The sequence below is a fragment of the Priapulus caudatus genome, unplaced genomic scaffold (genome assembly GCF_000485595.1).
Source record: "Priapulus caudatus unplaced genomic scaffold, Priapulus_caudatus-5.0.1 Scaffold578, whole genome shotgun sequence".
Lineage (NCBI taxonomy): Eukaryota > Metazoa > Priapulida > Priapulimorpha > Priapulimorphida > Priapulidae > Priapulus > Priapulus caudatus.
The window spans coordinates 44595-62274 of record NW_014577639.1 but is presented as its reverse complement, the minus strand read 5'-3'; the positions used below and the strand labels follow the sequence as shown (position 1 = coordinate 62274).

Below are 17680 nucleotides of genomic sequence, written 5' to 3'. Positions count from 1 at the left end.
GTGAGCCAGGACCACACCTACTCCATAGGCTGAAGCGTCACAGGTCAGCAACAGGGGTTTACTGACATCATAATGCATCCAGATAAGAGACCATGTTGATCCTGCCCGCTAAGCGCGGATCTTGCGCGCAGTTCCGCAGCAAGGCGCATGCGACCGCGGGAACGTCCTACGAAAGTATCTCGCGCTGGCAGCTATTGATCCGTGCGCCAAATCGAAAGGCCGGCGCACGGATCAATTGCTGCCAGCGAACAGTCTCGAATTTTAGTGGGTCTAATTCACTGGCAAACATATGCACACGCCATCGCGCAGGTCTAATAGCGATGTTTCACGTGACGTCATAGATCAGGTCACGTGTATTTGTTATGTGTTGTGGTTGGCAGAAGTGAAGCGTGCTGCTTGACATTTACAGATGAATGACCACATGTTCTGATAGAAAGCGCTGTTTATGTAGTGCACGTACACGTGCGTGCGTGCGCACGTACACGTGCATGCATGCGTGCGTGTGAACTTACATGTGCGTGCATGCGTGCGTGTGCACGTACACGTGCGTGCATGCGTGCGTGCGTGCGTGCGTGTGCACGTACACGTGCGTGCGTGCGTGCGTGTGCACGTACACGTGCGTGCGTGCGTGCGTGCGTGCGTGCGTAGGCACGTACACGTGCGTGCATGCGTGCGTGCATGAGTGTGCACGTACACGTGCGAGCGTGCGTGCGTCCGTGTGTGTGCATGTACGCGTGCGTGCGCGCGTGTATGTGCCCGTATACGTGCGTGCGTGCGTGCATGTGCACGTACACGTGCGTGCATGAGTGTGTGCGTGCGTGTGCACGTACACGTGCGTGCGTGTGTACGTACACATGCGTGCATGCGTCCGTGTGTGTGCGCGTACACGTGTGTGCGTGCGTGCGCGCGTGTGCAGGTACACGTTCGTGCATGCGTGTGTGTGTGCATGTGTGCGTACGTGTGTGTGCAGGTACACGTGCGTGCGTGCGTGCATGCATGTGCACATAGACGTGCGTGCGTGCGTGCGTGCGCATGTACACGTACACGTGCGTGCATGAGTGTGTGTGTGCACGTACACGTGTGTGCGTGCGTGTTCTTGTATCGAACAATATCACGCATCTGCTTGCTGCCAACCGTTAAACTCCGCATGTGCGCATATGACGTCAATGTTTATAAACATGAAACATCGCTATTGAATGAGAATCACTGAAGAACTGTTCCGTCAATCACGCGAAACGCAAGAGAAATTCCACGACGGCGAAATATACAGCTGTGTTACAAACACGCAGCTAAGGGCCTGCATAGCTCCCAAATCCCATTGGTTGATACAAATCACGTACCTCAAACTCCTGTTTTATGGTGCATTGTGACCCTAACCCTAACCCTATAAACCAAAAAAAATTATTTGTTGTTATTAAATTGTTGTAAATAAATCATGTAAATATGGATAAACATAGAAATATACAGAAAACAGGAAAATAATGAATAAAACAGATGGGATTCGATGCAACGACATTTCAGCCGTGTCGTCTCTGCTCTAGGCGTTCAGCTATTGAGGCATTGGGTTTTTGTGTTATGGATGTGCCTTGACAACACTGTGGCGTCATTGAGGAGTTTGAGGCACGTGATTTGTATCAACCAATGAGAATTCGGAGGGCCACGTCACCGAGTAAACATCGTGAGTGGCATGCGGTGGGCATAGTCATTGAGGTCAATAGGGTTATTTAAGTTTTATTATAGTTTTCCAGGTGCTTTTAAATGCCAACATTTTTCAACGATGCTGCGATGACATGCTTACCAGCAAACGCTGTGTCAAGTCAGTCACTGTTGCCCACGAATTCAGATTAGACGAATTCCCAGTGAATTCCCATATGTAATTCCCTGTTTTGCATTAAATTGCCAGTAGGGGGAGCGTGCCGCTGCATATATGAACTCAAACCTTCGGTTTGCACAAGGACGGGGCGTCCGGGGGCACCACTAGTCAAGACAGGAGCTTTGCGCAGGAGCTCCTTGGCAGCATTGAAGGCTCGGTCTTGATCGGTGCCCCAACTGAACACGTATCCCCTTTTTTAAGAGCCGATGCAGTGGTTCAAGAGTGTTTGCCAAGTGTGGTACGAACCGCAGGTAAAAGGTCAGCATGCCTAGAAAAGCCCGGACTTGTGTCACATCTTTGGGCTTTGGTGTGGCCACAATTGCGAAGACCCTGTTGTCCAGTGTAGCCAGACCATCCTTGCTGATTTGATGACCAAGGTACTGCACGGATGTCATGTCGAAACAGCACTTGTTCTTCTTTAACCGCAGACCAGCCTCAGCTAGCCGTTGAAGAACTACCTTCAGATTGGCCTTGTGTTCTTCCTCAGAAGCGCCAGACACGAGAATGGCATCAAGGTATACAGCCGTGCGAGGGATTCCTGCCAGCAGATTCTCGATCACCCGCTGGAAAATCGCTGGGGCCGATGAGATTCCAAATGCGATTCGATTGTAAACAAATAAGCCTCTGTGAGTGTTTATGGTACTATATACTGCTTACTCTTCTCATCAAGCTCAATTTGTTGGTAAGCATGTGTCATGTCTAGCTTGATGAACAGCACACCTCCCGACAGCGTAGCAAAGAGATCTTCAGGTGTCGGAAGTGGATAGCGATCTACATCTGCAAATCGGTTCACCGTGACCTTATAGTCATCACATATGCGTACCCTGTTATCAGATTTTAAAATAGGCACAATGGGTGCTGCCCACTCAGCAGAAACCACCGGCTGACTGATGTTTGCCTCAATTAGGCGGTCAAGTTCCTGATCAATCTTGGGCTTCATCAGATATGGCACAGTCCTAGCCTTACAGAAGACTCGAGTTGCATCCGGCTTCACATGAATTGAAGTGGTCACATTCTTCATCGAGCCAAGTTTGTCACAAAACAGCTCGGGGTACCAAGAGCTCGGGCTCGAGTCAGCTCGGTTCGGCTGCTTCTCCTTTAGCAGGTGGATTGTCTGCCAATCCAGTTGTAGAGTGCGTAGCCAGTTTCTCCCCATGAGAGTAGCGCCCCCTCCAGGGACCACCAACAACGGTAAGGTTGCTCGCTGGTTGTTGTGCTCGACAGAAGCTTGGAACTCTCCGCAGGTGTGTACTGGCTCACCAGTATAAGTTCGAAGCTTGACTGTGCTTGGCTGCAGTTTAGGCTTGTTCCGGCCAAATATATTCCGATATGTTTTTCCCCCTATGAGCGAGAATTAGGCACCTGTATAAACTTCCATCGGTAACATTTGGTCATTCATCTTGACCTGAACGATGATCAGAGGCTCTGAACGAGCGCTGCTGACTGTATAGACTGAGTAAAGCTCCTCCAATGCCGCAGATGATGCGGGCGTCGTCTCAACCACACCTGTGCGATGTGTCCTGTTTTGCCGCAGCTGAAACAGGTTTCACTCTTAAAACAACAACTATTCGGTTGATGCATACCCCCGCAGCGGTAGCATTTCGAGCAGAACGGGCAGAGCGACTTCCCTTCTGTTGCTTGACCATGTTTACGCGGGCCGGGGTGCACCGTGGTACTGCTGCGTTGTCCGGAGCTACTCTGTTGCCTAGAGTTAGGTTGAATATTACTGTGCTGGCCAGGGTTCGGACGAGTACAGATCTTGTTGGCAGCAGTGGGGTGGGCACACTTTTGAATATCCTGAGCATTCTTGCTCGCCAACTCCAGCGCTGTCGCAATTTCTAGGGCTTTCTTTAAATCTAGCTGCAACTCTTGAATCTGGTTCTCAGCTAGCAACCGATGCTGGATTCACTCACTCATTACGCCAATCACTAACCTATCCCGCAGCATCTTGTCCAGCGCCTCGCCAAAATTACAGTGCTTGGACAGTACTCAGTCCTGCCATGAACCCAGATATCGCTTCAGATGCCCCTTGTACCCTGGTGTGAAATTTAAACCGTTCCACTATCTCGGCAGGTTTTGGCAAAAGGTGTTCCTTTATCACGTCAATTAACTCCTCATAGAGCTTGGTGGGTGGGTTATCCGGCAAGCCCAAATTACACAGCAGGATGCATGCCTCTGCCCCCATTACGGCCAATACTACAGCCTGTTTCTTTACGGTGTCACTTTCCCCCGGGCGTAGAGGGAGGGTGCCGCTACGTGGCAGCACTAGTGTTAGGATTAGGGTTAGGGTCAGGGTTAGAGTTAGGATTAGCGTTACGGTTAGGGAAATAAGGCCATGTCTAGCATGGAAGTATGACTGTGGAATGACGGAAGTGTACGAAGTGACTAGTGCTGCCACGTAGCGGCACCCTCCCTCCAGGGGCAAATCCAGAGGGTTTGGGTGACCAGTTTCCATAGTTCTAGTCACAGCTAGGGGGGTCCGGGGGCATGCCCCCAAGGAATTTTTAAAAAATTAGGCTATATTTGGTGCATTCTGGTGAATTTTGAGGGTCAATTCTGAAGATACCCAGTCTGTGACCGGTTTCTGGAAACTGGTGCAAACCGGCCTAAATCCGCGCCTGCCCTCTACACCCGGGGGAAAGTGACACCCGTTTCTTGAACCCAGAAATATCATTCGCAATGAAGAAATTTTCGAATCTTTCAATATAATGGTCCTCACCATTCACCGGGTTAAATGCCTCCATCTGTTCTATAGTGACCATAGCTAGTTTTATCCTCATCGCCAATGTAATAGTCCGTGGTTGAGTAGTAAATCAATGTTTATTCAACACCGTGAATACAAACAAAGGTGTAAGTCAAGCGGGAGCCATTCCGGAACTGGTACTAGATGGCGCTGTGGTATTCACTATCGTAAACAAGTATCACGCATAGTGTATATGTAGTAACCCAGTGTCATGCTATAACACTATGAATTAAGTGCATAAATGTATAAATTCTTGATAAATAAATTTTGACATGAACAACAAATGTGAAATTTATGATGTAAAATATAAGTGCTACATACTATACATTTTGAGTTAGTGTGTATCAAGGCTATGATGTATCATACCTCATTTGCATTTTCCTGGAATTTTTTGTAAGCTAATGATTCGCCCAAAGTCTGTTTCCGAGTTGAACTCGCTGCTCTGAAATCATCCCATCCTTTTTGAACTTTGAGGTACCTGAGTTCAATGCTGTCCAAAAATGGCATAATTAAGTTTTACTGCAAAAAATGGCTTGAGAAAGTGTCAAACATACAAGAAATAATTCGATAATATAAGTATGCCAAGAAATAATTCAACCATATTAGTATGCAATGATACAAACGTATTCACAACTAGATGGCACGTACTGCTTATAATTATAATATCACACATACAGCATGACATAGCAAATACTCATCCTGGAGTTCAGGTGAGCCAATTATATTTATAATTACATACTAGTCAGAAGCTGGGTGATTAGCTGCAATAAGTCCATCTGCTGATAGTGAGAACTTGTCAATTCGGGCTTGCTGGACTTGCACCTTATTATTCATGTCTTCATGCCTCCTGATTAGCTTCTGGACATCATCAACTGAACCCTGTTATTGACAATACGACCTAGTTAGTATAGTTATACACTGTCACGGTGATAAGTAACAGAACCTGGTTACTAATCGTACACTGTCACTGCCCCGAATAACAGAACTTGGTTACTAATCGTACACTGTCACTGCCCCGAATAACAGAACTTGGTTACTAATCGTACACTGTCACTGCCCCGAATAACAGAACTTGGTTACTGGTTGCATCCTCGCTGTTAACAAAATGGGATAAACTGATTAAACTGTCTATCAATAACCTATAATCAATAACAGGACTGGGTTAATAACCAGTGACCATCACGAATAACAGAACCTGATTCATAATGGTCACTATCACCATTATGAGAAGCTGGTTAATTACGAGTAACACATTGTTACTGTTGTAATGAAGCAGAAATCATGAGAGTGAAATTTAATATCAAAATGTAGGAATATAGAGCACAAGCGACAGTGGCACGCGTGGTAGAGAACTTAGTTAAAGATACGATGATTATAGAAGCGTCCAAAGGCAGATTAAATAATTAACACCATAAAATTAATGCTAGGAAGATTGGTAACCGTTGCCTCGGCAGATGTTGCGATTAGTTTTAGAGGGCCACGGAAGGCGTTAGATATTAGCGAATAGCGAGCACGCAGTAGAGCGGGCCAAGATATAGTAATTAGCCACTGTCACAAAGCAACGCATGCAGAATAAAGCAACTAGAGACATTTTGGCAGCCAGCCAGGGGCCAAAGGGTTGGGTTTGGACACAGTCCAAACTGACGTAAGATAGACCAGCTGGTCACTAATCACACTAATGTCCGACGCCGAACCAATAGGACAGATGGCCAAAGTGGCCAGCAAGGCGAGAAGGGACGCGCCCAACGAGAAGGGCACGCCCAGCTAGAGGTATAAAAGGGGATGCAGGGAGAGAATGTGGCTGGTTGTGACGACACAGTGCTGTGCAAAATAAACCAACGTTTTACCTGTGACATCGATCCTACTGTTCGCTTTATAACCGACTTGAATTTATTCGACACTACACTGTTATCAATAACAGAACCTGGCAATTACTAGTCACACATTGTCGCTGTCATCAATAACAGAACCTGGCAATGACTAGTCACACATTGTCGCTGTCATCAATAACAGAACCTGGCAATTACTAGTCACACATTGTCGCTGTCATAAATAACAGAACCTGGCAATGACTAGTCACACATTGTCACTGCCATAAATAACAGAACCTGGCAATTACTAGTCATACATTGTCGCTGCCATAAATAACAGAACCTGGTAAATGACTAATTCCATAATGCCTGCACCACAAAGATTCAGGCTAACATGATATTTGCCAAAAAATTGGGGGTGATCAGCACTATAGCTCTTACCACTATGCAAATATATTAGATGACATCTGTGAGTAAATAACTATACCACACAATCAAGTATCTGCATGCTTACACCAAGTTCATTTGGGTTCAGCACTCGATCATGGCTTGTGATCAATGTCTCCAGGTAGTCTGCTTCTTTGTGAAACACCTAGAAATGAATATTAATGGCACTTCAAATTGTTTAAAAGTAAATTGCAACACATGTTAATTCATTTTTGTAAAATAAATACTTTGTTATAAATACGTTTGCATATAGCATCCATCGATTTGTGAATTTTAACCATTTAGGCTGTCAGACTAGGTAAGAGTTAGGTTTGCCAGAAAGTGACTGCATGGCCCACCAGACCCTCGTTCATTGCCGACCTGTAGATCATAGTTCTGCTGCAGTTTATGTTGTTTAGCAAGCCATGCATCATTCAATTCAGTATGAGTTTTGTCCACATCAGCCAAAATGTCTTGAAGTTCGTGCAGGCCTGGTGACTTGTCAATCAGTTTGGCACCAGTGGTCTTTATCTTAGCAAACCTGCAACAATACAAAATTAATTATTATTTGGCTTGTTATCTTTAGGTTGGCCGATTATTGCACAGTCACATGAAATATAATAACTCAAGACACAATAGTTAATTTCATTTGCATCGTGGTTAATCGGTAAAGCAGTAATTATGCTGCGTGCTCATTAGAAACATTGTATGTTTTAGTCATTTTCTAAAACAGACAGTGGACAGCTGAAGTCCAAACAAGGTATAATAATAACCAGAGAAGGAGAACTAGAAAAGTGTGGCCAGAATGTGTGCAGCCATACAGAGATAGAGGTAATTCCCCAAGACGTGCATCATCATGCAGCGATATTAGTATCATCACATTTAATCATAACTAAGTAATCGCACAGAGTCACTGTAACCTGCATGCAGCAGGAATAACAGCTAGTCAACAATGTGTGCCATCATGCAGGTAGCTGCAGTTGAAGAATAACAGAAGCAGTTTGAAATAGCATCATTCGACTTGCTTTAGTGTTCTGCACACATCTAATCTATCTGTGTTGAATGCTATTCATCCCCATCTTCACGTATATGCTGTGATATGCTGTAAAGCATACATGACACACAGCATGGTAGAGTTTCTGCTATCATAGGGAATATACCCACACCAACAAAATCGTGTCAACGCAAATACAGCCAAATAACAACTGCATCAATCATAACACATACATTGAAACTACATTACGCATCATGTACACACAGTATGTGTTTACGCAACCAGAGGATATGTGATACTAGCTCGTTTAACGAAGTTATAGTAATGTGTCCGGATGGTGTTAGTGGAATGTAGTGGAGTGGATGGGAGAAAGTATATAAGGGGAAAAGGGTAGAGGAGGAACCACAAATATGGATAGAGTGTAGCAGGGATGTGATACAGATAAGTAAAAGAGGAGAAGGGTGGAGGAGGAAGGTGGGAGAGGAGGAAGGAGGCGCAGGAGTGGGAGGAGGTGAAGGAGGCTGAGGGAGAAAGTGGTATATGATGAGGAAAAACAAGGGAAGGTATATATAAGATTTATATTAGGGGAATTATTTCCCCGACATAACTGAAAGAAATTTATGACCGAAGCTATACAGATCACTTACTCATCTTCTTGAGTCTTTATCTCACTATGAAGGTTCTCATGAGCAGTCAACTGTACCTGAGCAGATGCCACATCTCTTGCAGGCTCCTCTTCACTCAACGAAGCCTTGATGTCACTAGACCACAACAGCTGGAAATAACAACATACGGAACATTGTGGTCAAACGTCTGAAACTTTTTAGAGTTGAATTCGTTATATTACCTCAATATATATGTCACTACTTGAGATTTCTACCAATGATGTAGCAGGATTCCAGCAAGACTCGCATTCCAGTTTTTCATGGCAAGACAAGTGTTTGTATTAGTCCTAATGAGTTTATTTAAGCATTACGCCATTTACAGCATTTACTTCATATGAGGGAAACCATGGCAACTATTAGACAGACAGGAAAACATGAACAACTATTGGAAGGTCATGCTACTAAGTACTAAGTCGGGCAGCTATATGGCACATTATTGCTGCTAATATCATATGATTTTAGGGGCACCGGGGAATGTCCGTGAACCATGTCTCTTGCTGTCAGTGCCGTGGTGAATTTCGAGTCCCGCAACCAGCATGTTAGGTTGTGCACTCGCAATAATATTACATAGTGGTAGATCAAGGGTTTTAAAGGCAGTGCAAGGTTCACAAATGGATTGCAGAGCATCATAGTTTATGTGTAACAGTGCAGTTATAGGCACTAACAACAAATAAATTAAAATGAAATGCAGAATGCTCATAACTTATTTAGTTAGCAATACATTCTATCAAAGGTAACATGTAAAGTAAAAAAGTGTGTCATTGGGCACAATAGAAAGAGAGATATGTAGAGTAGTTTAATCAAATAAATGTATATAAAAGAATATAAACACATAAACTAATTAATGTACGTACAAGCTCTTTTGCATCGGCTAACAATATTTTCTGCCCATAAACCACGTGGAGCTCTCTCTTCTGGTCAGCACATTTTTCCTATATATGCATATCAAGAGAATATTAAGAATGATGAAATTAGGTATGAATACAAAGGTTTTTAATAAAAACAATTAAATGAATAATTACAATTTTGTGTTTATTTACTTTGTTCTAGTATAAAAGAAAATAACTAAACACCAAAGCAGCCTATCTGGTAACCATCAGTAGCTGATCAATTGATACCTAATGACCGAATGCCTCTATGTAAAAAACAAACCCTTCTCATACACCTAACAAAGAAAATTAATTAGTTTAAAACCTCCGAGCTTATGGTAACAGCTTGCTGAAGTACAGTAATGCTAGGGGCACACGAGCGTATTTTATCGCCCGATCGCGGCGATTAAAATCGCCAGCGAATTTAATCGCCCGATCACGAAGGGGCACACGTAGCGAATTTGAGAGCGTACGCGTACGCCACTCGACGGAATCACATGATCACATGATGCATCACATGATATCAACAACACGTCCGATTGGTTTAGAAAAATCGATCGGGCGACAATATACGCCGGACACGGGCACACGAGCGAATTTGCCAGTAAATAATCGCCGGCGTAAGTAATCGCCCGAAAATATCTAACATTTTGGATACGGGCGATTCGTACGGGCGATTAAAATCGGCGTCGACGTGAACGGGCACACGGGCGAATTTTTCGAGCGATTTTAAAATTCGCGGCGATCGGGCGATAAAAATCGCTCGTATGCCACCTTTAGACTCATTATGATTGTGTGAAAGCAAGTGACATGGAAACAGTTATGAATGAGATCCAGTACCTGTAAGTCGGCCCACATTTTCTGAAGGTCAGCCTGTCTGCTATCAACGTGCGCAGTTTCAGAGGAAGAAGACCTCCTAACACTAGGAACACAAGTATTCACTTTGGAATAAATATGAAATAATTTTAATAGATATATAGTGAAACTATATAGTAAACAATTTAAAAATATATAGCATACTAGATCTACTTATGTTGGCTGGGATTCTTGATATAAATAGTTTATAGTGTATCATGGTATAATGGATATCAACATGGTTGTTTGAGTAAATATGCAGCCCTGTACACTGTTAAATTCTATATTAACGAATTATGAAAGCACGAACTATAACTTTAACATAGTTTAAACCTAATTTAATATTCAATCAAAACAAAAAATTGTCATATGCAAGCATTGTGACCACTTTCGTATCTCAGCACACGAAACAACAAAACCATGCACATAATAAAAATTGAATCCGTAATCATCACAACTTTGTTATAGCAAATGTTACAAAAATTGACTGGTATTATAACATTAATTTATAGAAAGTGCAACAACGTTAAAACTCACGAACGAACTAACAATGGACAGAACACCTCAACAGCATCGACAGTACCAACAACATCAAATTCACGTACGAGGAAGAATTCGATCCAAAAATTCCGTTCCTCGACACACTCATCCATAAACGAGAAGATGGTTCACTAAAACGGACGGTGTATAGGAAAAAGTCCCACATACACTTAAACTTCAACTCACACCACACAGTCAACCACAAACTGTCAGTGGTACGGTCGCTACTTGATCGTAGGGACAAGATCATAACGGAGAGTGAGGACCGGGAAGCTGAAGTGCGCCACATCAAGAACGCACTAGGAAAATGCGGCTACCCCAATTGGACACTCGAAAAAGTGTCCAAGGAGATGAACACATCACGGGAAAAAAATACATCCCAAAAGAAAACCTCCATGGAGAAACCGAAGGCGATGATTGTCCTACCCTATGTCAGAGGGGTCACGGACGTAGTTCAGCGTCACCTAAAAAATGCAGGTGTGGCTTCAACAGTTAGACCGTTTGAGACCCTAAAACGGCTTTTGGTACACCCTAAGGACAGAACAGATATGCACAACATTACAGACTGTATCTACAAGATACCGTGTGCAATGTGTGAAAAAAGTTACATTGGAGAAACCGGCCCAAAATTTGAAACCTGCCTAAAGAACACAAAAAGGACGTAGACACCGTAGCACCCAAATCGTTCACAAGGGCCCAACGAAAACAGTCGGCTACCAAAATCACCAAATCGGCGATCACTAACCACGTAGCAAAGGACAATCACACCATCGATTGGGAGAATTCGAAGATCATCGATCGCAAGCCAATCAAAATCAGGAGTTGGATTAAGGAGGCCATCTGGATCCGCAAGACCCCAAACATCAACCGGGACGAGGGGGGATACAGGCTTAGTCACGTGCAGACTAAGCTATTGACCACCACACCATGTGGTGGTCAAAACTGATTATCATCAGTTTGCTTTGAGAAAGCCTCCTGGCAGGAGGTGAAACGTCAGAGGTATGTTCTTCACGATTGAGTAAAAATTAACCCTGTTATATATATTAGACTACCAACCGAATGAACTTATTTAATGAGTTAAAACTCACGTTTCGGCAAGCATATCAATATGCTGTATTTCCTCCCTTAGGGGCTTCAGCTCTCTTTCGACATTATCTTGTCGTACATTCAGAGAGCGCACTGCCTGCATGGAAGACACTGCCACTGGTGGCATATGAAGTGCAGCTGACTTCTCTTTGATTCTCTCCTCTAGCTCTACACATTTGCAGTCGAATAGATCCAGGCTGCACCAAAGGAAAAATGTATATGGTTGCAACATAGATACGCTCCAATTTTCGGTTTATTATACTCGACTTCAACCTTCCTATCAGAAATATAACCGCAGGACACATTTAATTATAAAATATTTACAGGTCTACTGAGTAATTATTAGAATTTACAGGCTATAATAAAGCAGTCAGTATTTTTTACATACTCCTGATAATAAAATAAGCCTTAGATGACAATTTACAGAATGATTAAGTTTGATTTGCTTTAAGTAAGTTTTGACAGGTCTGTGACTGCGACTGACAAATGTTTAATGGCAATTACCTGGAGATGCCTTCTAGTGCCTGTTCTTTAGCAATTCGTAGCTCATCCAGATGGTTCCAATGCTCTCTGACTTGTCTCATCTCATCAAGCTGTGCTGTGGGTGCCTGACTGCTTTGGAGAATTTCTGTGTACAATTTTTCAATTTCAGCCAGACGGCCACCATTGGCCACCATATCTGTCATCAACTTCTGAAATAAAATACAGACACATACAGAAGCTACTCCGGAACACAAATATAAGTGCTACCTAACCGACGCAAGGTTTTGTTGTTATTAATGCCACGTCATCAAGAGCTAATAAGACATAATGGGAAAACTGGTAAACAGTGCTATTTTACAGTTATCACCCACTCTTGACATTTACTTACTCACTGTACCATAAGTATCTATCTCTTACTCCTACTTACAAATATTTGGGTGTCATTACTAATAGCGACCTTTGCTGGAATGCACACATTTATTATATTTGTAAGAAAGCGTCTCATTCCTTTGGTATTTTACAACGTAATCTTAGCTTTGCCGATTACAAAAAAAATTGGTCCCTGGCGTTTAAAACAATGGTTCTCCCCAAATTTAACTATGCATTGCCAGGCTGGTGCCCCTACGCACTTCAGAACTGTTCTAAATTAGATGCAATGAAGCATAAAGCTGTGAGATGGGTATCCAAAAACTATTATGATACTTCCGAAGTTGTTCTGGCTTAACTTGATTGGCCTCCACTTCGTGTCTGCTTCCTAATTCCTTCATGCTAAACTTATAACATTTCATAAAATATATCATGGTCAAGTGAAGATTGCCATTTCCTCTGGCTTAAAGAAGCCTGTTCGTAGCACTCGATCATCTGAGCGTGATAATTGCTTTCGACACGTGCCATCTTCAAAGTATCACTTTAAGTTTAGCTTCTTCGTTTCTGTCATTCCATATTAGAATTCTCTTCCTTCCTCTTTGTTTAATTGCAAATTTGAAGCTTTTTTACTGCTATCTGCAGGGTTGAGCTGCCTATTTGATCACCCTCGTCTCTCTCCGTCTTCGATATAGTCCCTACGACTTTGAAGACAAATCATTATGAGGTTACGAGATTATAGGGACAAACGTTCGACAAACGTTCAAACTACTAAGACCTTTTCTAACCCTGATATTGCCAGAATTACGAGATGTGGCTATGTGTTTACTTCAACAGTAACATTAGTCACCGCAACGCTACTCCGTTACTATGCTGTAGTAAGAAGACCAAATTTGGAGAAGTGACGTCATTGTCATTCATCAGCGCTCTAAGCGGAGACGGAAAACGATAGGCAAAAAGCCAAAGCGAGCTTATAGGCTCGGGAGACGTGTTCAACTCGATTTCTACATGCCAGTAACGTCTGGATAAGCTAAGATTACAATCCAATATCTCAGCTTAAGAGTGGCATAGTGACAAGCAGTTGGTTTATACATAGATAGAAAAGAATGCTGCTTATTGCAATACTATCGAATCATTCTAGACTTGCATTTAAAATAGAATAATATTGCCGTAAAATAGCACTATTTCTCTGTTTTCCCATTATACACTATGTATTATTAGCTCTTGATATCATGGATATTCCTACATATACGCAATACCTCATATTTTCTCCTCTGAACTTCGAGGATCTGATGAGATTCATCTGTCTCAATCGCTCTCTCCGTTGTGTTCATCCAAGCATCAAAATCTTCACATTCCCTATAGAATGCGTACAGTACAACTGCCTCCGCCAGACGTTTGTGCCGGTCCTGAAGCAAGAGTCACAATGGCAGATGCTCAAGACATTGATATGTAATGAAATAATTCATTCAAAGAGCCAAGTAGAAAATCAAAGGGTAGTGCTGCAGGACTGTTTGAGTGTAATAAATACTCATCAAGCTAACTGCATAGCACTGCAGTTAAATTAAATTCATCATAACCATGCTCAATGACCATAGGAAGACCAAACGTGTGAGCAGGAGGTAGGAAGAGATATCATAGTAGTAGGAAACACCAGACATGTGAGCAAGAGGAAACATACGTGGGAGCAAGACGAAACAGACGTGGAGGCACGAAAGAAAACCAGACATAAGAGCAGGCTGTAACACTAAACGTGATCGTTGTAGAAAGTCTACTGTTGTTTCATACTCGTTTGCACTGAAATATCGTACTTCCGCCTTACTCCTGGCTCTGGGTGGGGGGGGGGGGGTCGTGTACATGACTCTTTTAGAGCAAAACCTTATATTTTCTCATTCCTTATGGTAAGACTCTCAAAAAAAGTTTGGGTAACACCTCCAGGCCAAGTATGTTTTTTCTGTACAGCCCATTATGTGATTTTCGGTTAGGCGCCAAAGTGAAAAAATGACAACATTGAAGTTTCAGAGCATAAGTCTTTATTAAGCAACCATAAACTTTCAAATTGCACTGAATTACATTGAATAAGTATTACTAACAACTTTCTAGCATAATTTGTTTCCATAAACGTTGTTTCATAGTATGAAACGGCTACATTTTGCTCAATTTTAGCAGAAAAAATAGCAAAAAATCGCAGTCACTTTGAAATAAGCTCCAAGTATGATTGCTTCTCACTCGCCCAATATTGTAGCTAGATTTACCAAAATTGGCCAAAAGTTTCCTTATTAAGTGCTCTAATTGACTCAAGCTTCATAATGATGCCTTCCGGCTCTATACAATGCATGGGGGGGGGGCTGTTGTAACACAGGGTCAACCCTACCTCCAAATAGCAGCCTTTAGCAAATTTCATCAAATGATGATAACTCCTTACGTAAGTGCCCTAGGAAGTTGATTTTTGTGGCTACATATAGGTTTTTGACACCAAGGAATTGATTGCACCATTATTATACATTTTGAAGTTCACCTAATTAAAGGAAGTATGAGATATCTGTCACAGCTGGTTCAAACAGAAATCCCAATGTATTGTGACAAAGGGGTATACTGTATCGTCAAGGAAATTCAATTGATGAGACCGCAGGAATTCAGCACTCTAGTCCCATGCTTGGGGACATTTCACTTGCTGAAAACTGTTTTGAAGTACATAGGAAAAGCCAAGTGGAGCCGACATGACCTGGCTACAGGCCAGTGTCATTGGTCCAACCATTATTCAGAACTCAGTTCTCAATGGAGGGCACTACAACTGTTGTCTTGAATGCATGCAACTCCTTGTTGAAACGTTCCAGCATCTACTCTACAAAGAATTCATTGCAGAAAGAGGTGTTGAGCCTCATGTGACAGCCATATTCACCAGAGCTTGCTATCATGACAGACCTCAAATCAAGTGTTACGAAGAAGAACATCACAGACAGTCAGAAGTTGATGGGCAGGTTTACTGCAACTGCATCCAGCAAGTTATTTGAAGATCTGAATTTGCTGTGAATGAGAACTTCGGATTCTGGGTTCAGTTCCTCTGCATGATGGCTGTGGTGCATGATCTGTTGAAAGCAGATCGTGAGGGGATATGGGAACTTCATCTTGATGCCGTGCAACGTGCTCTCTACCTATTCGCCGTCTTTAACTCGACCAACTATCTTCGCAGGTGCTCTGTCTACCTGGATGACATGCAGTGTTTACCTCAAACTGCACCATCAGTCCATGACAACTTATCAAATGGGAACTTTTCCATCAAGGAGAAACCCAGCTGCTTCACTGCAGTCGGTGGTGGCCAGAAGCTTGAGCAACCTATCAACCTATCATCTAAATGCAGTGATAGAATCATAGGGCATGCCAAGCAGAAGCAGTACGTTGCTCAATGGGACTTGATCTACCATGAAATGATGGCAGTAGAGAATCTGCATCGGAGATATGCTGATGTGATGGAGAGCACACATGAGTCCTTTAACCTCAACGAGTCATCCCAAGCTACTACAGTTCGCAAGGAGTCCAATATTCAAGCAATGGTAAATTTCATTGAAGAGAAGGGCTCCCCCATGCCTCTAGGGGCTTCCCCCATGCTGCATAATTTCGTGACAAATAAGATCATGGCAAAAGACATAAAAAATTACATACTGAGTGCCTTCGCAAAAGGAGAAGAAAAGTACTTGACCTTTCGACTCAAAAGGTTCGTACATAAAAAACTTTCACTTTAGTGAAAGCATTCATCGATCAAACCTGAAAACAATGAAAACAAATCGATTACAAGCCACAGAAGACCGTCAAGAAAACAGTGACGAACATGAATGTTGTAGGGGGAACGACTGAAATCGCCTGTGATCGTCACCTCACCCATAGTGTAGGAGATAGCAGAAAAATCGTGCAAATGATGATACAAGCATCAAACTTGGCACACTTGTTTTCCAAGTGATACTAATCAAATCTGCCAGATTGGCCAATTGAAAAGGCAAGATGGCGGCCATTTTTCAAGATGGCCGCCAAATTAGCCTTCCGAAGTGGACGTTTTGCCTTGTATTGTAGGTATTTGTAGTTGTCCAATTTGCATGATCTAGGTGTGGATTCCTATGTTTTCAAGTCTGCGGAAGTAGATTTTCCTGTTTATAAAGCACACTGACACATATTTTTCTCACTTTGCACATTTGTTTATGTTTTTTATTTTCATACGTTTGCATGGCTATGGGGTGTAGGGGTGTAGTGTTAGAGGTAGTACCTTTGTTTCAGCAGTCAGCCTGTTTTACCTAGAACAGGCTGTACCACCATCACTGCTTTCCAAGGACCGTGAGCCACCTTTTGCAGTCTACATGGGCCTGTATGTGTTTGCCAAGATGAGGAAGAGACAAATCATTGAAATGCTCCATGAGAATGGGCTCAGCATATTATACGACAGAGTCCTAGAAATCCCAGCACAGTTAGGAGAAGCAGTTGTTGCACAGTATGTGGAAGATGCGAGTAATCTGTCCCCCAGTCTTGAGAAAGCAGTTGTTCACAACTGCAGCAGTGGACAACATAGATCATAATCCGACTGCCATCTTTCCATGGTACATTTTGTCCAGTGTGTCCATTTTCCAACATCCAAGCACTGAAAAAGCTGGCGATAAACGTGAGCCGCTCAAACTTGAGTAAGAAATGAAGGTTAAGAAAGTTCCAGAGCTTCCAGTAGCATACACCAATATTCGACCAGCATACATCACGAAAAACCCCAATCCTCCTCCAGTAGCAAGCCAATCCATACCAGCACCCGAGTCGATCTGGTCACACTTGAAAGAAGAATATTCTTGGTTGGAGGAAGTCTTCCTCACTGAGGATGTGGCTGATGCCGTCAGCATCACGTGGTCAGCCCACCATGCAACGCAAAAAAGAGCCATCCATTTGAAGTGAGCATTTCAGCAATGATGCCTCTGTGGCGAGACCAGTCTCACTCTGT

The 17680-nt window shown here is 43.0% G+C and overlaps 1 protein-coding gene across 1 annotated transcript in view; it reads right to left on the bottom strand.

Moving 5' to 3' along the window:
• LOC106811810 (spectrin beta chain, non-erythrocytic 5-like) overlaps positions 1 to 17680 on the bottom strand; it is a 78023-nt gene that overhangs the window by 17913 nt on the left and 42430 nt on the right. The window contains exons 21-30 of the mRNA XM_014815529.1: positions 13968 to 14117; positions 12367 to 12554; positions 11865 to 12059; positions 10222 to 10303; positions 9367 to 9444; positions 8495 to 8622; positions 7235 to 7394; positions 6942 to 7019; positions 5356 to 5495; positions 4983 to 5106 (exon numbers count right to left, since the gene is read on the bottom strand). Of these exons, the coding sequence (XP_014671015.1) occupies positions 4983 to 5106; positions 5356 to 5495; positions 6942 to 7019; positions 7235 to 7394; positions 8495 to 8622; positions 9367 to 9444; positions 10222 to 10303; positions 11865 to 12059; positions 12367 to 12554; positions 13968 to 14117 (1323 nt within the window). The remainder of the gene's footprint in view (positions 1 to 4982; positions 5107 to 5355; positions 5496 to 6941; positions 7020 to 7234; positions 7395 to 8494; positions 8623 to 9366; positions 9445 to 10221; positions 10304 to 11864; positions 12060 to 12366; positions 12555 to 13967; positions 14118 to 17680) is intronic.